Raw genomic sequence first — 24,275 nt, forward strand, 5'->3', positions numbered from 1 at the left:
GAGGGAGAGAGAGGAGCCATGGTTTGGTTGCACATTGTTAATGGGTGTGGGGTCGGGTGTCACTGAACACAACAGCCCCTGCCAAGGGCTTTTCCTGGCTAACAGCGCCCCTGTCCTGCCCACAGAGGGGGTAACACCTGTGGGATAAGGGCAGAGCAAGCGTGCTTAGGGAAGGACATGAGCAAACTGTCCCCTGCTCATTGCCTTATGGGATCTGCATTCCTGGAGCCAGGGACACCCCTGGGAGATGGAATATTTGTGGATTAGAGTTCAAAGTGAGAGCCAGTAAGTGCCAGTGATAATTCCCCACAGAACAGGGACCCTGCAGCTTTTTCAGTCTGGTCACCCTCGACAGCAGTGTTGGCTCTGGCCCGTTGCTCTGTCCCTGCTCCTGCAGCCCCTGCCACCCCAGGGAGGAGTGGGACAGAAGAGGAGCACAGGGACTCACCCTGGGTGGTGGCGATGCCGAAGCCCCGGGCCCCGATGACCTCGGGGGCCCTGATGAGGTTGCAGTGGCGGGCGGCCGCCAGGTCCTGCGAGATGGACTCGCCGATGAAGGCGTAGTTGGAGTCCATCACGCGCTGCACGGCCTCCTGGTAGGTCTTGACCAGAACGTGCTCCCGCCTCTTCTCCATGTATTCATAGATCATCTGGTGGATGGGGTTCTTGGAGTTCTGCAGCCCAAAAATCCCAAGTGTCAAACTCATGTGTGAGACAACACCAAAAAAATAAAAAACTGCCTGTATGTGCAAGGGTTGTAAAACATTTGCAGAAGAGCACTTAAACCATGTGTGAACCCCTGCAAGCACAGATTGTCCCCAACACCGGGGACAGGCATCACACAGGGGTACAAGTGTCATAGATGGCACCTGCTGCTCGAGGTACACAAGGGCAGCCCCTGAAGAGTACAGAGATTTTTAAAGAATACAGAATAGAGTTCTGTGCCTGCCTTCCTGTGAGAAGAGGTGGAGGAAGGGGTGACCAGAACAATAACCATATTATTTGAAGTATTATAGGAAAACTGAGAGAGTCAACAATGATGAGGGTGCTGTAGGGGTTACAAGGCCTGAGCTGGGTGACTCAGCCCCAGCTCAGCAGTTCTACAGCCCCTGTGTGTGGGGACCACAAGATTCTCTGCACCTTGAAGTAGTAGAAAGTTGAGGAGCCCTCCAGTGTCCCAAACTCCAGATTCCTCTGCTTGACCAGGTCCTCAAAGGTCTGGATGGGGAGCTGCTCGCTGCCAGAGCTCAGCAGGGCCGTGAAGTTGGCGATGTAGGCGGCCAGCAGGGCCAGGGTGAAGAGCCACCAGACCACGGCGATGACCCGCACCGAGAGCGCCTGGGGCCGGGGGGTGGCACCTGCACCACGGGGAAACAATAAATCACAGTAAACCACAGGGGAGGGGATCTGTGGCCAGAGACACACCAAGAACTGCAGATCCACCAGCCTGAGTGAGACACTTGCCTTCAAATAAAGGCAAACTGCAGACCCTGCCCTGCAGCAGAGCCTGAGCCTGGAGAGCCCCACTGTGCTGGTGAGTGGCACCAACGCCGCAGTGCAGGGCTGGAGCAGCAGCAGCGGCCCAAAGCTACACAAACAACTCCTCTGTTCAAAGCAGCCAGGCCTGGTCAGCTGGGCATTGCCCAGAGCAGTGGTTACAGCAGAAAACATTTCCCAGCTGGAGGCAATCACATGTACAACCCCAGCAGGTCTCTAATCACACCTCCCCACACTGGTTTAGTGCTCCAAGTGTCCCTACTGAGACACCTTTTCCCCCAAGAGCACATCGCAGAAGTCACAGAAGAAGCTGGGTGTACCAGCAGTTTAAAAACCCTGCTGGCGCTGCTCTGGTGCATCCTCCCAGCTCACCTTGCAGGGCGAGTGCTCCTGCTCCAAACCAGAGGCTGTTCAGGAAGGTAAAGTGGTTCTCTTCATTCTTTGGCTCATTCCATTCACAGGGGCTCAGTCTGTGGGAAAATGACAGGATAAAACCAGACATTCAGAGGGAAAAAACAAAAATAATCCTCATCAAGAGATCTGGTGTTCCTCATGGGGAGATCCGACTCATGATGCTGGCTGAACCTGACAGGACTTAAGCTTTCTTAGCCCTTGTACTGGACCTGTACAGAGGGTTCCTCAAAGCAAAATGCTCCCTGGGACTTCCTAATCTCTTCATAGGTGAGAAATCCACTGACTTGAACACAATCTGTGAAACAAATGCATTTGTACCTGGCAACAAGAAAGAGGCAGAAGCACGTGAGCAGATAAGCGAATAAAAGGGCTGTCCAGGTCTCCTTGCTGAAAGGAGACAGGAAGTGGAAGAAAGACACGTCCTGGGAGGCCGTGTCCTTCCGGAGCAGGATCCCAATCCCAGTCTGCAGGAAGGGCGTGGTGAAGGACACCACCTCTTCCCTGGCTGAGGTGACGGTCAGTGGAGCCACTGCAATGTCAGCTTCCTGCCAAGGAGATGAAAACCAATCAACCACCCAGCCCAGGGAACATTTCAGTCCCTCAAACATTTCTGTCCCTCAAGCAGGTGCTTCCCTGGCTGAGTGGGCAGGTGTTGAAATGGCATCACTTCCCCAAGTCAACAGCCTTGGGATGTGAGCCCCAAGGAACAGGACAGGTTTCCTATGGAAATCATTGGAATGGAATTCCACCCAATGGAATCCTTCACAGTGAGGTGCTGGTTGGTATCTGGGGCTTCTGGTTTCTTTCTGCAGCAGGAGCCGGGCTGGGTTTGCTCACCCAGAACAAAAGGCTGCTCCTGTCTCAGTCTGGCTGAGAGCTGGGCACAGACTGAGCTCAGAGGGGCAAAGAGCTTTAACTGAAGTGTTCCCCACAAACGGCAGAACATCAGCCCCAGGGAATGCACCTGATGGGGTGAAATGTGCATTCGAGCAGCTCTTGAGGAGCCTGGGCATGGCCATTCTGAATGAAATGAGTCTCACCCAGAGGTTAAGCTCAGGGTAAGTTTTGCCAAGGTGTCTGCACAGTCTCACAAGCTACAGAGCAACACTGAGACAGACAAGTGCTGCCCTGGGAGTGCCTGGCTGTAACAGGGGTTTCCTGCTGTGGCTGCTGTCTCCTTGTGCCTTATTTCCATCTCTGTAGGCCAAACCCAACTCCAAGTCTTGCTGCTCATCAGTTCTACACTCCAGGCAGGAGAACCCCGAGTTCCTCAGTCCCTGAGCAAATCCTAAGGAAGCCCAAGAGCTGCTCCTGCTGTCCTGTCCCTGCAGAGTTGGTCAGGAACACAAACTGGGAGTTACCCGCCGGAGGATTTCCCCGATCATCCCGGTCCAGTTGCCGCCGGCAGCCACGGCTCCGTACTGGCCGTCCCCCACCACCTTCACGCGGTACTGGAAGCGCAGCATTCCCGCCAGGGCTCCCAGCAGGTCCATGCAGTATCCCTCCAGCTCCGCTCCCCGCACCATCACGTACGGATCCTCCTGTGGCAGAGGGACACGGGCACAGCTGCAGCCTCCCACAGGGCACTGACACCCAGGGGAGTTAAACCCGGCCCTGGTAAACCCTCCCCGTTACTCCTCTCCATGTCAATGCAGGGATAACACTTCCAGACTGGGAAGATATTCCCTGGAGTCATGAGCCACCACCAGGGCAGCTGCATCCCGCAGGCACCACGGGAATGAGTGAAAACCTCTTCTCAGCCTAAAAGCCAAATACTTCTCATTTGGCCCATCACAGGCTGGGCAGGGCCCAACATCAGGTTCAGGAAATTCACTGCTGCAGCTTCTCCTGAAAGTCCTGCTTGTCTGGGGCACCTGGTGATGCATTTGGGGGATTTTATAGCCTGGTTTTGTCCCTTGTGACCTTTACATTGTTCCCAAGTCAGGGCAGAAACAACACTCAGGGAGCTGAGCCCCTCAGGTGTAGCTCAGCAGAGAGGCCTGGCTGCCTCCCCAGAGCACTGACACAGCCCTGTGCCCCCAGCCACAGCCCCCAAATCCTCCCACTACCCACAGCTGGCACCTCTCCACCCCTGAGCCAGCCCCAAAGCACTGCGAGGAACGGGGCCATCACTGTCAAAGCCAGTCCAAAACACCACCTGCACATAAATGGGTGGGATATAAAAGGCAAAGTGCAGCTCCAGCTGTGCCCTGCCGCTGTCACGGCCTTACCAGGATCGTTGTGACAGTCAGGGTTGGAAGACCCTCGGCTGCTCCCCGTGAGTCTGTGCCCTGCAAAGCAGAAAATGAAGGAACAGTTGGATTTCAAAGTCCCAGGCGTGGCCCCACCAGGCTGGGCCTTACCTGGGAGGTGCAGGGGGTGTGCCTGTGTTAAACCAGCCCTAAACCTGCCCCGTGAGCTGCAGTGACTGCTGCTGTTTCCTAACTAATTAATGAATCACAGCCTTTCACTTTATTGCCTGGTGCAAACAAAAATCGCTTCAAACGCTACTGCAGTTCCTCAGATGGTGTGCACAGCCTTCCCAAGAGACCAATTCGTGCTGCAGACAAAAGAATTAGCAGCCAATTAAGGTCTCATTAGAGAGCAATTCCAGGAGACACAGAACAGTTGGAAACCTGAGAGGAGGAGGAGGAGAGGAAAACGCGGATTCACTTCTGTGAATTAAAGATACATCCTCCAATTTCACAGAGTCACCCAGCTCGAGAGGATTCCTCATCAGAGCCACTTCAGGGCAATTTAAGCTTTTGCCAGTGAAAGGTCAAATTCTATGAGGTTTGTTGGTCTTAAACGTATCTGCTTATTGTAAAATTACAGGGTGATTTTTCTAGATAGAGAGAGAGGATGTGTACATGTGTGTGTGAATATATAAATATATTTATCCAGTACAAGATCTGCCAAAGAAGCTCCAGTCCTTCCAGGAGCCAAATGATCTTGGTTTAATTCTCTCTGTGCAATGGAAGGGTTTGAGGGATGAGCTTTGTCTTGGAAGCTGTGATCACAAGTTCCCCAACTCTACCAGCCGTAAGAGAGGGCTACTGGCAGATTCTTCCCTGGGGCACGACTGAATTTTGAGCTCTGGACAAAAAATTCAGTTAAAAAAACCCACAAAAACAAACAAACAAACGAGCAAAAACCCAGTCAGCCATGAACAGTGTACTTAAAAGAATAACTCTCCACAGATTAAAATCATTGCACTCTGACCACTGCTTCTGAATTTAAAATGTAAGATCATCTGCCCTATGCCTTCATGCACTAATGAACTCAAACATACCTTACTCACAGCATCATCATTCCTCCCAGCTCCTGGAAAAATACAACAAAAAAATCAGATTTGTGTGGGGCTTGTATTTACAGCTCCTCAAAAGTGGCATTTCATGCCCTCATTTCACAGTGCACTGAAATAATCAGAACGATCACCCTCAACTCCCAAACTCCCTTTGTTTCCTCCCCCGGAGCACAAAGAGAGGCAGAGACAGGAGTGGGGCTGCAGGAGGTTCTAATGTCACTCAATGATGTCACTTAATGTCACTCACCCTCCGAGGGATGGGTCCTGCACAGCCAACCGATCCCTGAGGAGGGGCAGCACCAGCTCTGCTGCTTCCTCACACAGCCAAGATTTGCCCCCATCCCTGCCAAGCCCCATTTTCCCCTGAGGAGAAGCCCCCTGAACAGCCTAAAGTTCCTCACCACCCACTTCCCAGACACTGTTTTTCCTTACTCTTCCTTTCCCCCCTACTGCTGACAGGTTCTCTATCTGAGATGCAGAATTAAAACCACGATTTTGTCAATATATGGCTCATTAATTTCCCAGAATAATTTTTCTAGAATCTGCTTAGCACTGCTCCTTGGAATCAGAGAATTCACAGTGCAAAAGCCAAAAATCCCTCAAGGTTAACCAAAAAATGCAGGGTGTTTTCACTCTTTCAAGCAAAAGCTGTGAGTTTTTCACTAAATATAACAGCATGTTCATTCATTATGTATTTATTATTCCTTCTTTGGTGCTGCATCTTCTGGCCTTGTGCTGAACTCCACATTATTGTAAAACAAAACCTGTTTTTTCCCTCTCCACCACAGTTCTCCGTGGGGGCTGGAAACCTTCACAAAGGAGTTCTCTTGTCTCCCTTTAGAAACCCTTTAAAGCCAGCAGCAGGATTTGGAGGCCCCTTTCTGAGGGCCTGTGGGGTTCCTTGGAAGCCAGCAGAGCGTTCTGAGGGCTCCAGCTCCCAGCTCAAAGCCCCTTTGTGAGCCCTCCTGAAAGGCCCAGGGGCGATGGGGCTGCAGCACCAACCCCAGCTCAGGGCAGAGACACTTCCCAGCAGCGAGGCCCCGTCCTGGGAATCCTCCTGAGAGGCTGCAGGAGCACGGGACAAGGGGAAGGGCTCATCCCTCCCTTCCCTGTAGGTTGGTGGCTGCAGGAAGCGACTGTGGCTGCAAAAATCAGCTTTTCCTTTGCTCCTGCTGCTCTGAGCTTGCCCTTCTTTGCTCCTGCTGAACTCCTGGGGAAAAGGCTCCTGGCACTGGTCAGGACTGGCCACCTCACCTCAGTTTTCTCCCCCATCCTCAGCACATCTTGCTGCAGCTCAAGGGAACATAAACTCAAAGAAGTGCAGCTTTAACCACAATAACCACACCTAAACCCACCCTTTTTCTTGCTTTTTCATCTCCCCTGTCTCTGTCATCTGGTTTTCAACTGGAGCAGCAAAGCCACTTGGTGACATCAAAGCCACTTGGTAGCAGCACTCACAAAGCCAGTCACAAGGTGAGCCCTGGGGAATCTCTTAATAACCCATTTGAAAGCAAATTCTGAGATTAAGATAAAATCCTGCAAGCACTGGCAGGTGAAAACTGAACAAATTAATGTTCTGAAGAACAAAACCAGATTTGGGTGCAGCCAACACTTCAGGATCATTTTCCTCACCTGCCTGGCTTGATTCCCTCAGGAGCAGCACAGCTGTAACCACACAGATCGTGAAGTGAAGACCTTTATCCATTGGAGCAGAGATTCCTGCTGTTCTAAAGGAACCTTCCTGCTGGAGGTGAAAGGCAAGCAGTTAAACCTGGTTTTACAGTTCCTCATCACTGGGTGAGATCAGTTTGTCCTGGATTTTCTGCACCTTTTCCTGTAGGTCCACGATTCCAAACAAAGTCTCCAGCTGAAAACAGTCACTGCAGAGCTCAGCCAGAACAAATACTAAAGAAAGGCTCTGGTGAAGTCCCCACTGCAGCAAAAAGGATGTGACAAACCTAAAAAAGGGGATTTACCCACTGGTGGTTCTCTCCCTGTGGGTTCTTCCCCAGGGAAAGGGGGGGAGAGGAAGCAGCAGCAATATTTTTAATTGTATTTGTTGTCCAAGTGTCAAACAAGATTCACGGCACCATTATGACACCAGAAACTTTAAAAAGCAAATTAAAAATGCCCAAGAAAACTTACCATTTATGAGAGTGTGTAGGCAAAAATATACTACACGTGGCATTACTTGCTGCTGACTGATGCTCAGAAAACACTGGATTATTTATCTTAACTCATCAGCTTTTAGGAAATCTCCCCAATCTTGCACTCCCATGAAAACTCTTGGCATTACAGCTCAGTACTTTCCCTCACTTCTTTTCCCTGTGTTTTTCACCTAATGGGAGAAATAACTGAAACCTCCACAGAAGATTCTTTCCGGGTTAAATTTCAAAGCTGATTTTGTTGGTGCTGCTGTTAAAAAATGCTTCCAAATGGGAATATTTTGATCGTTGTGAAGGGACAGAGGAGATCTGAGCTATGGATCAACCAACACTGACTTTATTCTACAACCACTTTTTAGACAAAGTGGCTGCTGCTCTTGGCTGTTGCCAGAGCAGCTGCATCACCCACTGGGGAAAATAAAGGAAAAGAAGCAGCAGCCTTCAGGCTGAGCCAGACAGGAGCTGCACTTTTCCTGGTAGGTTTAACCTGTAAATTCCTGCTCCTTTTCCCTTCCAATGCAACAAAATCATCTTAGTTTCAAGTGGCCTCCTTTAAAAAAACCCAAACTAATCAGAGCTGGTAATACATTGCTGGCATCACCTTGGAAAGAAAGTTGTTAAACACACTGCTTGATTATCTAAGAGCACAAATAGGGTGTAAAGCTGGGTAAAAAAGCCAGCAAGGAGGCTGTGACACCAGGCTTTGCCCCTTGCCAGAACCAGAGCGCAAATTGAAAGCAGTTCCTCACTTACAGCGACTCCCTTGGCCCGTCTGTCCCGTCCGGGCGTCTGTGCAGGAGCAGCTCGGGATGCGCGGCACAGGAGGAGTGGGAATCCCACAGACTCAGGCATCCAGTGCTGGGTTAAATACCCGAGGGAGGAGGAGGAGTGGCCTCTGAACGTGCCAGCTCGGGCCGGGGGCACCTGGAGCTTTGCGGAAGGGGAAGACCACACCAAAGGCCAGGCTTTGGAAGCTGCTGAGTGCAGCAGCTGGGTGCTACATCAAGGCTCACAAAATTCTATTACTGGCCCGTGGTGTTCCTGTAAAATTCCTCCCTCTGGAACTGTCCCTGGCAGCTGTGCCCATTTTCCTGCCTGTTGCTCACGCAGATAAAATCAGCTTAGAAAGACACAATCGAATGTTCATTATCAGTGTCATAACGAATGGCAGGCTGGAGGAATACAGACCACAAATGCCATGTCCAGCCGTGTCCGATACACCGCTGTGATCTGGAGACTCTGGATTTCGGATCTTACAGCTTAATGAACTGAAACCCACATACAGGAGTCTGCAGATGCATAGGAAGAGCAAATGAATGAAGAGCAAAACTGTGACCTTCTGCTGACTTAAATTCCAAATAATTCTTAAACGCTGGAATAAATGCCACTCATAGGAATTAATAAATACATGATGAATGGTCTTACGTAGTGTCACGAAACAAGCTCTAAAGCTGGTTGCTACTAATTTGGAAGGAAGAGGGCAAAATTCACATGCACCCTAATGAGTTAAATCCGGACGCTGTTGGTTAAAAATCTGAACAAAGATAAATGTTTTGAAGTGCTACACGATGCTGCCTCCTGTGAGGTGCATTAGCAAGTACTGCTTAATCAATTAAAGATGAAAATAATCTGATTATGAGACTCAGTCTTTGAGAAGACACAAATGCGCCTTTTAAACATTAACTTTCCGAAGCTGTCAAGTCGCATGTACTTGACATTAAAGTTTAAAAAGCATTAAAGTTACAAAAGCAGCAGCTCCCTGCAGCTTTTCAGCCCGAAATTAAAGTTATTACAAGAACGATTTTTCGTCCAGAGAATGTTAATGAAATTTGCTTTGTGCTGGGACACAATGGGAGGCTCCTCTTGGCAGATCACACGTTCTGCTGCAGCTTCACCTCCTTTCCCTCAGAGGCTGCAGTGATGCTCTCGGGTCACCTCAGTGCACATTCCAAACCTTTGCTGCACAAAGCTCTCCTGGGGTCTGAAGGATCTGAAACCTGCAGACAAGCCGTGAAGATCTGAGCCAGGCTGGGAAACTGAGGGAATATTTTCAGACAAAACAGACTGAAGAGCATTTGAAAAGAATGAATCAGAAAATTTAACCCCTCCAGCCCCCTCCCCAGTGTTACGGTGCTAACACTGTCAGCCTTACACTTTGATATCTCAGAGTTTCAATTTTGTTACTGTTTTGGTATCTCAGAGTTTAAATTCTCATGGCCAAGTGATACTAAAATTAGAACCAAGAACCCCCTCCCAGCTCCACAAGTGACAACCCTTCCAGGAGAAGTGTGAAGGAAGCAAGATGCACTTTCACTGTGCACTTTGCTGGGACAGGAATAGAAGTGATTTTTCAGTCAAGTGACAGGTGAAAAGCAAAATTGTGCTGCAGCATTTTCAGCCAGACTTTAAACCCCCTCAGTGATGAAACAGGGCCATCTGTGTTACTTGTACAGCTGCTCCAGAATGGATCAGCTCCTTCTGTCTGTTTGGCTACTAATCACACCAGTTCTCCCAGAATTTCCATCCTCCCAGCCAGGGCTCTGCCCCAGTCCCTGAGCTGTCTCACACCACAGAATGTCAGTCTCTGCCAGTCCTTGCACATGTTCTGGAGGACCTGAGAAAATCTGAGCTGGGTCTGCGCTGGCTACCACTCTGAAAAAGAGTAAAATTAAATGTTATCTACAAAGGAAGTTGAAAAACAAAGCAGAATGAACCATGTTTGTGTATCACAGACCCCAGTGTTGTGTTACAGCTAAAGAGTCACCAGCTGGAAGGTTAAGTATGTTTATTTTAGTAGTGTAAGGTGGTTTTACAAACAAATTCTTAAATTTTGCAATATACACAAAAGAATCATTACAAAGGCAAAATATCCTCTCAATAATAGGGACTCTATGCAGCCTGAAATAAAATTAAACCTCTGTTTCTCTTTAAAATGCATCTCAGTAAACATTCTTCTCCATCACTGATAAAATGTACATCTATAATAAATGACATCATAACTGGGGGGACACGTGACAACATCCCTAAAAATAAAAAGTAAAAAAAAGGGCGGAGGAAAAATTATTACTCTGTTTAGGTTGTTATTCAATTCTAAATATGTCCATCTAAAAAAATTAAATATCTCTCTTTTTTAAACATATCATTGAAAATTTTGCATGGCAGTGCAATACAGAAATAGTAAAATTCATCCAAAAAGTGCTATGTACAGCAGCATTGTTAAAATACCATAAGAAGGGACAGTGCTTTTTCAAGAAAAGACTAACATGCTTCTTAGCCATTTCTGAAGTAAAGTCAGAAGATATTTCCTGTCTGTTTTTAGCCATTCCCTTCCCTCTCCTGTCTCAATTCCCTCAGACAATGCCTTGAGACAAGGAACAGTCACAGCTCGGTTTCAGGGACTGCATGTGTACATACATGTGCAGACATATCTTTGCATACACACAGGTGTATATACGTCTATATGTATATATATAGATATATAAACAGGCTGGGTTTATAAAAGCATTGCTTTGGAACAAGAGAGCTCTTCTTCAAAGAGAAAATATGGATTTTCACTGTAATAAGCAGGTCCACGATGGAAGATGGACTGTACCTACTGCATTATTAATTCACACCCTCAAACTCTTCCAGAAAATAAAATGTGATTTTAAGTCCAGCCTCCTTACATGGATCCACAATTTGTAAGAGCAAAATTTACCTTAGCTGTCGTTAGCATCACATTGAACTATTAAACATCAAGGTTACCTATTGTCAGAAGAATTATTGAAATTAGTAAAGACCAAGAGCAAACTGCAAATGCAAGAAGTGGTCACACACAAAGGAGGCCAAATCGGAGGCTGGGCAAAGCGCAATTAAAAACGAATCCTCATCTATTCTTTTGGAGTCCTGATATTAAGCACCCTTGGGCTCAAGGGAAGGCCAGGAAGCACCGAGTGGTGGGAGGATGTCTTGTGCCTCTCAGGGCGCCGAGTTTTGCTGTGACAGGAGTGTAAACAGTGCCCAGTGCTGCCGGGGTCACAGCTTGAGCATGAAGAACACCTCAGTGTCCACCCCGCAGTCGGTCTGGGCTTTGGGCGAGGAGGGCAGGGCGGTGTGGGCGGCAGGGTCGGTGCAGCCGGCCCTGCCCACGCTGCAGGCCCCCTCGGGGTTGCCCCTCTCCTCGATGGGGCTCCCCCCGAGCTGTGCCCGGCCCTGCAGGCGCTGCCTCTCCTGGGCCTGCCGGGCCCTGTTGGCGATGTAGCGCACGCGGCTCTGGCTGCGCGACGACGACCGGCGCAGCAGCCCCATGCTCTCCCCCTCCTCCTCCGACTCGCTGGGGTCAAGGCTGATGGGGGAGGTGATATCGTTTTCCTGCTGAAAGGCTGTCAGCTTCTTCAGCTGCTCAGTCAGTTCATCCCGGCATTTGGCCGAGGGCCTCAGGCCCGAGGAGCGGCGCTGCTCCCGCATGGAGCGGGTGACAAAGCTCCTGCTGATGCTGCGGTATTTGCTTTCAAAAGTGCACACAATGTCGTCAGAGGTAAGGTCCCCGAGGCTTTTGGACTTTGTCTGGTTATTCCCAACCGTGTCATGCGCTTTGGATTTGTTGGAGGACTGCCTGAGACTCTCCATGTAGAGCCTGCTCCAGGTGTGCCTTCTAGGGATGGACGAGAACGCGTCCTGAGGGCTCCTGGCCAGGGGCCGGGGGCACAGCTCATCAGCTGGCAGCTGGCCAGACCTCAGGTTGGGGTTGGACTTGCTCTTGCTGACCATTGGCATCTCGTTGCTGCAGGTGGTGGCGGAGCGTGGCCGCATCCCCTTCCTGATGGCCAGGGGCTCCAGGCTGTCCTGGCGGATGCCCAGGTCTGGGAGGCTTTTGCGAGCCAGGTTGGGGAGAGAGAGGTCAATGACGGTGTCGTTGGAGGACATGCTGGACGAGGAGGACATGCTATCACGGTGGCTGCTGCAGTCTAGCTTGCTCCAGATCCGGTCATTGACAGTGGCATCAAAGTACACTTCTGCTGCTGGAGACTGGCTGCTTGGAATTTTTGTTAAGGCTGAGGAGTCTGACGTCTTCAGTCCTTCACTCTTTGCCCTTCTTGCCAACATGTAAGAGCTCATCTGAGAAACAGAGACAGGGAGAGCCTGTGCAGCCCGGGCTTTCTGGGGACAATCCGCCTGTGTGCTGTTAATGACATTGTTTTGCTGGGGTGGAACAGCTGCTGCACCCAGATTTTGCCCTTTGGATTCAGAGGTGTTTTTCATGTCTGTTAATACCTGACCTAGTTGGCTGTTTTGCTTCTGGCAGCTTCCTATAGGTTGGCCAGCCCTGTGATCTGCTGCCTCTACCAGCCTGGCTTTTTGGGGATGTGCTGCTGATCCACCCTGATCTTCAGCTTTACTGCACATCTGTGTCCAGCCATTTCCTTCCCTGAGACAGCCTGCCACGCTTGTCCTCCCATCTTCTGGGGCTACTAAACTTGTGTCAGCTGTTCTTGGGACATCCTGCCCTTGGTCTTCTGCAGCCAGATTAGTTCTTTGTTCTCTGGAGGGTAGGGACTCTTGAGGCTGGTTGGGTGTGCTGCTTCCCTCTGATCGAGCTTCGGTGGAGTGGTCAGACCCAGACCCTTCCTCAGAATCACTGTAAGGGGTAACAGGCAGAGGGAAGAAAAGGCTGCAGTGATGGTTCTCACTGGCAGGGACAGGCTCTTCTGTGATCGTTTCTAGGCTGCATAAAGAAGTGACTGACCTCTGGATTGAGAAGTGGCAGACGTCTGCTTGGGAGGCATGAAAAGAAAAAGAAAGAAACAAGAAAAACAGAGATACAGGGTTAGTTATCTCTTACAAATTACAGTTTAGACTAAGATTCATTCCTCATGCGTTATCATTTTGTTCTCAAGGTACTAGTTGCATATGTCAATCATGATTTTAAAAATAACTTGGGATTTCAAATGCCTGGCCAAAGGCAGCAAAACATTTTGCACTTTCAGTTTTAGCTGCACAAAGCCCTGTTGCTTCAAGAAACCTCAGTCCATGCACAGCAGCACCATGTGACTATTCTGGTTTTCTTATCAAACAACAACAACAGTACCCAGCAATTTGTGCCCTTTGTGTCCCCTTTTGTAAACTAACTTTGCTTTCTCCACCATCCAGAACCCCTTGATTTGCAGTTTTCCTTCCTTCCAGCACTCAGACAGGTCAGGGTATCAGAGCACAACCAGACCATGTACACTAATCAAAACACCAGTTTGACCAGCAGATGTGATCCCAATGACCAACCACTCAGAAGAGAAGCAGCACAGGACTTGTGGAGCAGATTACAAATGATCTGGGCGCAGACAGTGGAATGCTGGCAATGGGACTTTGAAAAACAAAACAAAAGCTTTAAACAGACTTTGTTCTTCTTAAAAAAACTTGGTAATTTCTATTTCAAAAAATCTCTGCAGAGAGATGGGTCATGAACAGCAGGCTGAGAGTACAACCCTGGAGAATCACTGCAGCCACCAATTACCTGGAGAAAACGTTCTATTCACTGCAATGTTTATCACCTGCACCCTGGGAGCCAAAGCAATCATGCCAAAAAGATTATTTCCCACATCTCCAAAGCACAGTGCAGACATGCATTCCAGAACTAACAAAGCACCACTGAGCCAGACCACGACCTTAAGGATACAGGAGCAGGTAATTATAGGGCAGCAAACAAGCAAAAACCAGGACTACAGGCAACAGGGTGCTCGAATCGGGGACACTCAGCAGACAGTTACCTTTGACTTGCTTGTCCTTTCAGTTCTTAACTAGAGAGAGGGAGTGTGCATGTAGAATAATAGGACAGAACAGAGGAAAAATCCAGTTAATGTAGGGAAGGCAGGTGCAGATAACAGGATAAATTAGTGCTGAGGGAGGGAAGGGAGACATACAGGAATATTCACACATGCTTGTAGGATCCTAAGAATTTCTGACCAACCAGAGCACTCAATGGAATCCACACATGGACAGATGTTAAATTCCTTTTTTTTATCATAGAAGAATGAAAAGCAGTATTTGTTAGTGTTGAAGAAGCAGAGTCCACTGGACAGGGGAATGGAATCACAGAGTGGTTTGTGATGGAAAGGACCTTAAAAATCATCAAGTTTCAACTGCCCTGACATAGGCAGGTTGCTCAGAGGAAGCTGGCCTCCTCTTCTTCAAAGCCCTCTCCTAATGGAAAACATCACCTGCACCCCCAGAACCTGCCCAGGGAATACCAGGCCCTTCCTTGGCACCAGGAATTCCAGCCCAGGGAAGGAGCTCAGGGATGGGAGCAGCCATTCCCTGGCCTGTCCTGCCTTAGCTGGGAGTGTCGGAAGGGAAACAGGCACATGTGCCCATGAGCCAAATCCAACATTCCCAGACTCTCAGTATCTGCAGGAGTGTCAGGAAGAGCCCAGAGCTGATGAGACCAATGAGCCCTCCTTCTCCCCATCCACCAGCACAGGTTGGGGCGCACTTCGAAGGAAAATCACTGGAAAATGTAAGGCTGGTGCCATGAAGGGCCAGCTAGAGGCTACAGTTTCCTGTCTCATCCTGGGGGCACTTCCCCCAGCAGAATGCCAGTTCCCAAGTGCAGCCATGGAGCTGGTTTCCCTGGTTTCCTGGCCCGAGGCACGGCCTTGCAGGAGGATGGGAAAGGGAGCTATTTGTGCAAACAGAGGGGCTGTCACTAGACCAGCAGCAGCCAGTCCAAGGCACCATTTCACCATTTTAAGGGTTTGCTGATTCCATGCTTGGGAAGTCAGATGGATTTAATCAAATTTCAAGCATATCACAATATTTGTTTAGTGACTTGGGGGGCTGGCAGGGGAGCTGGCACTGATAATGGGAAATGGTTTCATATGTCACAGTACTGAGAGTTTGTGAAAAGCCCAGTGCCAATAATTTAGGCATAGAAAGAGTTCTGTTGCTTTGGAATAACTGCAAGTCACGGAAACCAGCAAACTTCTCCCCTCCCATTGTCCTGGTATTTTCCTAAATACCCAAAGCAGAGATTGGAAAAATACATTAAAAAAAACAAAAAAGGTATAAAAAATAGAAGGTAAATTGCAGACACCCAACCAGATGAAACTGGTCAAACAAATAAAATATCTCAAATTTATGTATGAAGCTTTCAAAGAAGCCCACTACAGATAGGCAGTCAGAATCTATTACTGAATAAGATCTTAAGAAAAGCACCAAAGTCACTCCACTGCTCCTGAAAATGTAACCACCAGTGTCCAAATTCCTTTGACAATTAAGGAAGAGAACAAGGGATTTGAAGAGGAGCTCTTGCAATCACAGCCAAAAGCTGTATTTCATACTCTCTCCTTAGTATTCTGTGAAACAGAAAATTCTTGTCAAAACCACTTTCCTTCTCTCCCATGCCTGCCAAATCAGGAGGAAAAATGCCATTTTTCATATTAAAAGATATCCTTTGTTTGCCTCTGCTTCTGTTTCCCATCTTTACAAACCCCCAGTTCACGGTAAAGGTGCAGTCACGCTCCCACTGACCACACGCCTGTTTCTGGCTCGAAACAACCACAAAATGCTGCAGCTTTAGCAGCTTTCCTCCAAGTGGGCACATTTTACTTTGCAATGGGGAATGCCAGGAGTGCCCCAGCCTGGCTGATGTCAGGGAGCATCAGATCACACACTCTGCTGCTCTGTGCTGTGCAGCTCTGCCCTCAGGCCACAGCCAGAGCATGTGTGCAACATTACAGCACAGTAGAAATGTTTGCATACACATTTAGGACCAGAATGGGCTGCTGTGTTTATAAAATATGATCTCCTGAACACCCCAGAGCAGAGAATTCCATTCAGTAATTCCTGGACTGACAGCAGTGACTTTGCAAGATCTTTGAGGAGGGAACCGGTTTATTTGATATCAGAGAGCACATTAGACATCATCCCTGATGTGGTTATCCCTCAGCGAAACACAAAGGCTGATAATGGAAATATTGTTTGTTGATGTGGGTTTTCCATATTCAATCTCACTTAATGCTCTGGTTTGGATCTTAAAATTTACTTAGTATCATACCACATTCACTAAGAAAACCAAGGAAACAAAAGAGCCTGAACAAACAACCCAAACATTCATGGACTACTGACAGTGTCACTACTGCAGATGGTTAACTAGGCATGGCAAGGACTAATCTAAACCAGACACGTCTACAAAAAAGAAAATAAAAATATTTATGCAGATTTTTTTTCTGTCATTGCAAAAATTAAAAAAAAAAGAAAAAAGAGCTCTTGACAGCCAAACAACATAGAGGAGCTTCTAAGTAAGGATGCTATGCAGAAGCTGAGACAATGATGTGATCTACAGTGGAGAATGGTGAAGAAAATCTGGTCTTACCAGTAAAGAATATAGGGGATTTACTTCGAATTTCCTCCAGTTTTTGAACGAACAAGGCATTCATTTCCCTCTGTAGGGTGCCCACTTGCCTTCGAGAAGGTTCAGGCCAGTGCTTGGGGAATTCTGGGCTTCCAAGGCTTTCTAGACTGCTGGAGTTGGAGGATATGGAGCCATTGCTGGCTGCAACCAAGTTGACAGTGCTTCCGTACTTGCCACCTGATTGGCACTGCCACCGCTGCCGGGAATGAGCCTTTATTCCGTGACACTTAGAGTCAACATTTTTCTTCCCTGGGGTCACAAAAGACTGAGTGCTCCTTGTCAGATCATCTGCAGTTCCAGGGCTGCTGCAAGGCTGCAAATCTGAGTGTGGCCTGGGCTGCCCTCTGACAACCCAGGTCCTGAGCTCTACCCTCTCCTCTGCACTGCTGCCCTGCTCAGGGTGCAGGGGGTCTCTAGCAATGGGCCTGCCAGGGTGGTCACTCCACGGGCCCTCTGGGTCAGGGCTCTCTTTGGAGCCAATCATGCATTTCATGCAGTTGGTGGCCACTCCGATCCTGCCCGAGCTGTTGATGGCACAGCGGGCAAAGACGCTTTGCTTCTCGCCCTGGGGCTCCTGCAGCCTCACCCTGTGTGCCCTGGGCAAGGGCTCGCTGAAAGGAGCCCCGGGGTGGGCACAGCTCTGCCGTGGCCCTTTGGGAGAGCCCTGGGCCTTACCTTTCAAGCCCTTGCCAGGTGCCTCCCCACCGGCACCATCTCGGGGAGCTGGGGCTGGGGAAGCACTTTCTGGCTCTTGCACAAAGCGAGGCTGGGAGGCAGCTTCCACTTCCTGCTCTTCTCCAGCCCCTGCAGAGCTGCTGTCCTTTGTGTCAAAAGCAATCTCAGGAAAGCCCTTCTTGTTCTTCTTCTGGCTCTTGGTGGGTGCACTGGCTGTCCGTCTCAGGATGTGGCTGCTAAAGGAATGTTTGCGATGGAGCTGCCCAGCAGCATGACTGTCCAGAGAGGCCTGCTTTGGATTTCTGAGAAACAGCCCTTTTAGACCTAGAGCTTGTTTGGCCTGTAAAAGAAATAAAAAAAAAAATAATAATATAAAAAGTTCCTAACAGGAAACACAAGGCTCTTCCTCTGGGCACAGGAATTCATGAACAAGTGATTATTCACATACAGAGTCTCCTGCTATATTCCTACCATTAGCATGAGAACTAACCCAGAAGTAGGACAGGCATTAAAAATGAAAAAAATCACTAACAGCAGCTTTGCAAAATAACACATCTCTTTTTTTTTTTTTTTCTCAGCTATGGTTTTAGATAACATTTTCCAGCCACACTTATCTCTGTATTTGTCATCATTTTCTTTCTAGCATGTAGCTACTTACAACATCTACATAAACATTAGAGCTATTGAAAAGATTGAAAAAAGGGAAATACTTCTGTCTACAAGAATATCATTCTGAAAGCTGAAGAGTTTCTCAGTTTCACCCAAAGCAGATGTATTTTAAGTCCTTGTTGTAAATGCATTCTCTAGGAACTGCTGGGAAATAAACACTGGCCATAAAATAGAATATTTTTTCAGTATAGGGGAGATCTACACTTTAATTGAATTGAGCACTGTCATGAATAGCAGTTAACTATACACACACAAAAGATCATTGAGTATTTCAATTTCTACCTGTGTGATTACATTTTGGTAATTTTTCCTACCATACAACACTTATCCCAAGACACTCGTGTATGTTTTCAGCACTGAGGAAACACACTATAAACAAGGGAAGTTAGTCAGTGTCATGATACAGTTCTCCATAGTCTTCAGTAGTTATTTAAGCATTAAACACGTAAATTCACCATCATAAATCTCCCACCACCATACAACTGATTTACATTTCAATGAAACAGAGTTCCAGCATTCCTGCAAACATTCCAGGTGTACTTGCCAACTTTTTAAGCAGCAGGTTGATGCCCGAGACAGCGTTGATTTGCTCTGTACACAGAGCCTTGTAACACAGATTACTTAAAGCACAGAAAGGCATTTCTCTTTTAATCTACTTCTCCCCCTTTGTCCTCTTTATTTCCCAGTGAAATCAGACTCTTGAGCAGCTGCAGCATCAAGAATGAATAAACCCAGGGCACATCACGACTGAAGTGCACTTAAGAAGCCTGTGACAGAACCTGACCAGCAGCCACGCTTGCTGGCACTCGCTGTCAGTTCCAGTTCTGCCCTGTGATGTCATGTGAGGTCACATTTCTGCAGTGCCAAACAATGGCACAGAAGTGTCTCATTTAAATCACAATGGTCTTTCACCTCCAAATAAATATTTGAGTGCATGCTCATGCATTTCCAATTCTGCTGTGCAGGACTCAATGGGCAGATATTGGCTGCCCTGTGCACTGAGCCTGGGCTAAGAGCTGCTTTTACCCCGAGTGTCCTGCCCAAGCTGCCATGTGGCATCAAGGTTTATTTGGCTGGCACCAGGACCAATAAAAGTGCTCTCAATATTGTATTTTTTATATAATGTTTAGTCAATTATAATTGACTGACGTTTAGTTACCACACGTCCAGTGTGAGTAGGACAGTATCAAAAATTACCTCTCGGATAAGACAAAGATGGTAGGGATGGATTTTCCCTAAGCAAGGCAAATATTAAATATTGGTAAATATTCTGTGAGAGCCAGACTATTGAACAATCTGCTTGGAGTACTGGGAGACAAATTGGCAAGTACATGAGTTTATTGCTATAAAAATCAGACAATATAAATATTTGCAAAACCCAGGAAAATTCGTCATACAAACAACACACACAAATAATATCCACCAAAAAGAAAAGGGAAGCACTGATGGAATGGGTGACACGCAGTGCAGGGCCCCAGGTGTCATTCTGGCTTGTTTGGTGCAGCTTTGTTAAGCTGGACACTGTTGCTTGAATCAATGGAGTGATTCAAGAACCCAAAGGCAGATTTGGTCAACTTGGGGGGAAAAAAAAGTTTTAAAAGAAGGAAAAAAATAAAAGAGAGCAGTTTTGAGGGAGATCCAGGACACTGTGCTTTCAGCTTCCAGCCCAGCTTTACAGGCATGTTTCATTCTCTAAAGCAGACTTGAAAAACAGCACAAGAGGCTTTCCCACAATTTCGCAAATGATTCACTGTCAATGTTCTCTTCTGTATGAAAGAAGAGGTTTGAATTATAGCCCTCAAGAGAAAAGGCATGAGAGGGAGACACTCAGAGAAGGGGGAGAATGGCAGGACTTTTATCCTGGATCTGCTTCACACGGGGAGGGCTCTCTGGCTGTCGATGACCCAACAGGAGTGACCAAGTCAAATGTCACAATTCATGTTCCATGAGTTGAAGAGCTCGAAAATGCTAACAAAGAAACACTGATGCTAATGAAGCTACCAGCTCAAGGCATGCAGGTGTGTGGTGGTGTCACTGCACCTCTCTGAGACAGGAGGGGTACCTTCAAGGCGTCTAAAAACGCTCTGCTTCTAAAAGGAGACTTTTTTGACATAGAGAAGCCCACTGAAATCACAAACAGACAGAGTAAAGGCAAAATAACAGTGAGGGAGGATCTCAGAGATAGGCACATCTAGAAAAACCACAAGAAATTCTGCAATACATAAGCAGACCACAGAAGAGACAGAAACAAAGAAAAGCCTTTCCAGGAAACAGAGAAATCTGAAAGAGATTTCACACACAAGGTGAAAAAAAAATAAATCTAAGACTGTTTTAGTAACACCAAGCTACTGAGCAGGTGGAATGTTTCCATTTACAAAAAAGTCCCAAAATGTTTATGTTTGCATTAGAATCTCTGGATTAATAATGAATGGGTAAAAGGTTGATAACTGGGGTGATTTTTCTGCCCAAAATTAAGAGAGGGAAAACAGAAAAAATTCTAGTTTGGACAGCACTCTGTTAACAGAAAATCAAAGCAGAAAGTAATTCAGAGAGACCAAACCAGAAAGGGACATGTAATATCTGTTCCACATTTTCACCCGTTTTTTATTAAAAATTATAAATTAAAAACCCAAACCAAACCAAAACATAACACACACAGGCTTTCCTTCCAAATCCTTATATTTTGTCAGTGCACAGAAACACTTCTTAACACCAGCAAACCCAGAGAGACTGCAGTGACAATGTGCAGCAATCAGGGAACACCAAGAAAATCTCTGTCCTCAAAAAACTGCCGAAGTTTAAACGGACAGGTTGCCCTTCTGCAAACTATCACCAGTCAGTCACTCATGAAGAAGTTAGTAAGAGCAAATAATTATGAAAGGCTAGGAAATTAAGGCTAAACAGAGAGAGAATATTGCCAAAGGAAGTTTGAATTGAAAATACTTCAAACATTCACAGAGGATGAACATTGTCCTTTCCATCAAACACTGCTGGCAAGGGCAGTGACGTGGAAGCTGATGGAGTTAAACAACTAAGCGGTGATTAAAGCCTAGCAGTTAAAAAAAGCTGTTTTCCTGCTCTGGATTTGCTCGAATTGCCCGTCCGAGGGGACCTGGGAATTCCCAGCCCGCTGGATGCCTCCTCCTGCTGTCGCGATGCCGATATTGCACCTCGCCACTGCAGGAGGCTCCGTCCTCGCTGCGGGACAGACGGACATCGCCAAGGCTCTGCACGGTGCTTTGTACCTGAATTTCATTGACATTAACAGCACACAACAGTGCGCTGAGAGGACAGGAGTCTCGTTTTTAGCTGGCCTAGGAAGAGTTTGAAATTAGGGCTTTACTTTCGTGGAAATTGAGATGTGGCACCCCAAGAGCTGTTTATTTCCCGCATGTGAAGCAAACACACTCTTAGCAACAGACAAGGAGTGTAAATATGTCCAATAACTGATACCAGCATCACCTTTCCTCTGCATTTTAGAGTGCTATTATGGCAAAAAATCCGAAGCAAATAAGCTTGAAGAATTTAATTAAATTTTAAATGCCAAAACATCAGGCAGAGCCTTTACAGCACCAGCTTTGCAGGGAGCAAGTGCTCAGGGTTAAGGTGTGTAACCTTTGGCTCAGCAAGGTGCACTCACAGCACTGGACACAACCACATTATTTGTATAAATCTGTGCTGCAATGAAAACCTTCCCCTATGGCTTCCTCGAAAAGGCACTGCAAGAATCCCTTTTATAACTTTCCCTATGATTTGCTTTTATCTCTGTGGATATTCAGAAAGATCTCGGGCTACCATGACAAGCACAGAGATAAATTTTACTCTAAGTGAACAAAAATGCCAGCCTGGACCTTCACCCACTGGGCTTCCCTGGGCGGATACAAGATCCTGGCAGCTCCTGTGGGTGTGTTGCACACCACAGAGACACTCACCTTACCACAGATGTCATTAATAGCCACATGCACAAAGATGGAAGCCTCTTCTATGCCTTCCAGGTACACGTGTCTGTAACCTGAAACAGAGGGAGCAGAGCTGGCACGGGGTTGGGACAGGTCACAGAAGGAGCAGCTGGAGACTTTCATTTTGTGAGCAGCAGAGGGGATCAAGCAGGTTTTGCCCAGCTCCTCCTCACAGCAAGTGTCCAGGCTCAAGCATCACCTTGCCACACTCAGGTATCTGAGCCACACCACTTACAAACTTCACCCCCATTTTTGTCATGATTTTAGGGAACAGCCATGTCCTGTTTTGTCCAGGATCCGTTATTGCTGCTGTCAATCCATGATTTAAACTTGGCCACATCCTCTCCTCTGGACTTGCAGTCCATTATTAGGACTGCAATCCTTTCATCCAAGGTGAGTTTATTGAGACTGGATGTTTGTTTTCAATCTTAAACAAAAATTTTTTTCTTTGCTTTGAAAGGAAAGCAAAGCATACACAGAAGCTGCTTGAATGCAAAAGAAGACTGAACTGAAAACAGAAAAGGGAAACTGTCGGAAAACAGCATTTAATAACGTGGATCCCATCATTAGAATAGGTAACTTTCTGTTCTGTGTCAAACCACTACTCATAGTCATAAGGGTAAGCAAAACACAGTGGTTTTTCAGAAACTGGTGTGAAGAAATGGAGGAAAAAGCAGTAAAGGAGTAAAGATTCTGTATAGTAGCCTGCCAAGCCCACAGTGTTTACCCATCCTGCGTAACAATCTTACCCATTTTTTCCAAATCTAGTCCCAAAAGTCTAGAGTTAATTGATTTAGTCTTCATCACCATTTAAGTCAGCAGTGGACTAAGGCAGACAACTCAGGGCCCAGACTCCAGTCTCTTGTTCTAACTAGAAATTTCTGCAGCAGATATATTGATTTTCATTTATCACAGGAAAAATCCCAGCCCACTAATTTGGGATGTCACCTTTCTCTTACCTGGCATCATACTGCTGAAGGCTATTGTCCTCTGCCCAATGAAATCCCTCCCAATGGGGTCGTGATCCCACACGAGGAACCGGATCAGGGCAATCTCTGGCATGTGGACTGTGAACACCAACGTCTCCTCCCACATGGGGTTAAAACCTTGCAAGGAGGGAATCAGCCTTTAGGTATCTCATTCACAGGAAACAAGAAGCCTGCCTGCATAAGGAATGGCTTAACTGCAGTGTCATTCTCGTTTTCCTCATAGATTGATCACTGTTCTTGGAAAATCCAGTACTCCCCCAGGAGACACAACAGCACAAGGATTTGCAAGCAACAGAGTTGGGTCTTACTTAAATTTGGTTTGGTCAATCTGCCTTTTGGCCACAGCAAGCTCAAAACACCCTTCTCTCACACTCATTGAGAAGACAAATGTCTTGTTTTACACCAAGACCTTCAGCACATTTATGCCAACTCAGTCAAACAATTCAAGATTCAAGTCTTATTAACATTAAAAATGCTAAAATCCAATTTTCAATGCTTTGTCATAATAGGCACCAAATCTTATCTACTCATATCCTTATGAGCAAAACTTGCCAGAAAGAGGATGTTTCAGCCATAAAAACCATAAATCCCAGATAATCTTACCATTATCATCAACTACTCTAGTTTGTTCTTTGAAGCAATCAACAGGTAAGCCTATAACTTCTACTTCAACAAATGGATCTATGATCTGAAAAACAAAAACCAACAAATATTGGAAAGAAAGAGTGACAAAGATGAAATCCAAGCAAACGGCTTTTACAATATGGGCACTGTACGTGAATGTCTGAGTAATTATTGGTCCTGAGCCATGTGGAGTGGATTATTATATTGATAAGATCTCTTTCCCTTTTTTTGCTCCTCCTGGAAGTACTGTGTTGGCAAATGGAGGAAAAGCATCAAACCACTTCTGTGATGCTTAAAAGTGAAGAAAACCACCTGAAGATGTAGGATGCTCATGACCTAAGTTATTCATGTTCTGTGCCCCCTGACAAAGAACTGCAGGATGTGAAATCCTCATCCTTAGCCCAGCCAGTATGGAAAGAAACCTTCTGCAACACACAAGAACGATCACCAGCTGTCCCATACCTCTCCTCTGTCTCCCAGCATGGAATCACGTGGTTTGGGAAGCTGTTGACCACTGATAATTCTTAGAACCAGCTGTTTCTTCAATTGACCAGGCAGGGGGTCTTCAGAATTTGGATTAAAGACACCTGTTAG

The 24,275-nt window shown here is 47.0% G+C and overlaps 2 protein-coding genes across 18 annotated transcripts in view; both read right to left on the minus strand.

Annotated features, from left to right (window-relative positions):
* Positions 1-8,315, minus strand: part of LOC121666456 (probable glutamate receptor) — an 11,007-nt gene extending 2,692 nt beyond the window's left edge. The window contains exons 1-9 of one of the 2 annotated variants that reach the window (XM_042032002.1): positions 8,137-8,315; positions 6,851-6,959; positions 5,204-5,235; positions 4,143-4,202; positions 3,273-3,452; positions 2,230-2,456; positions 1,870-1,967; positions 1,141-1,358; positions 449-674 (exon numbers count right to left, since the gene is read on the minus strand). In XM_042032002.1, the coding sequence (XP_041887936.1) occupies positions 449-674; positions 1,141-1,358; positions 1,870-1,967; positions 2,230-2,456; positions 3,273-3,452; positions 4,143-4,202; positions 5,204-5,235; positions 6,851-6,959; positions 8,137-8,235 (1,249 nt within the window). In that variant the 5' untranslated portion in view covers positions 8,236-8,315. Of the gene's footprint in view, positions 1-448; positions 675-1,140; positions 1,359-1,869; positions 1,968-2,229; positions 2,457-3,272; positions 3,453-4,142; positions 4,203-5,203; positions 5,236-6,850; positions 6,963-8,136 lie in introns of both variants that reach the window. The other variant, XM_042032001.1, reaches the window with a different exon arrangement.
* Positions 8,316-10,151: 1,836 nt separating this feature from the next.
* PLCH2 (phospholipase C eta 2) overlaps positions 10,152-24,275 on the minus strand; it is a 74,281-nt gene continuing 60,157 nt past the window's right edge. For 7 of the 16 annotated variants that reach the window (XM_042031984.1, XM_042031985.1, XM_042031986.1 and 4 more), the window contains 6 exons: positions 24,144-24,268; positions 23,661-23,745; positions 23,028-23,174; positions 22,042-22,121; positions 16,727-17,780; positions 10,152-13,133 (listed from right to left, as the gene is read on the minus strand). In XM_042031984.1, the coding sequence (XP_041887918.1) occupies positions 11,398-13,133; positions 16,727-17,780; positions 22,042-22,121; positions 23,028-23,174; positions 23,661-23,745; positions 24,144-24,268 (3,227 nt within the window). In that variant the 3' untranslated portion in view covers positions 10,152-11,397. Of the gene's footprint in view, positions 13,137-14,123; positions 14,154-16,726; positions 17,781-22,041; positions 22,122-23,027; positions 23,175-23,660; positions 23,746-24,143; positions 24,269-24,275 lie in introns of all 16 variants that reach the window. The other 9 variants (XM_042031999.1, XM_042031991.1, XM_042031997.1 and 6 more) reach the window with 8 other exon arrangements.

Source organism: Corvus kubaryi, unplaced genomic scaffold, assembly GCF_017639235.1.
Source record: "Corvus kubaryi isolate FWS band 111438036 unplaced genomic scaffold, C.kubaryi_AGA036_p1.0 37352, whole genome shotgun sequence".
Lineage (NCBI taxonomy): Eukaryota > Metazoa > Chordata > Aves > Passeriformes > Corvidae > Corvus > Corvus kubaryi.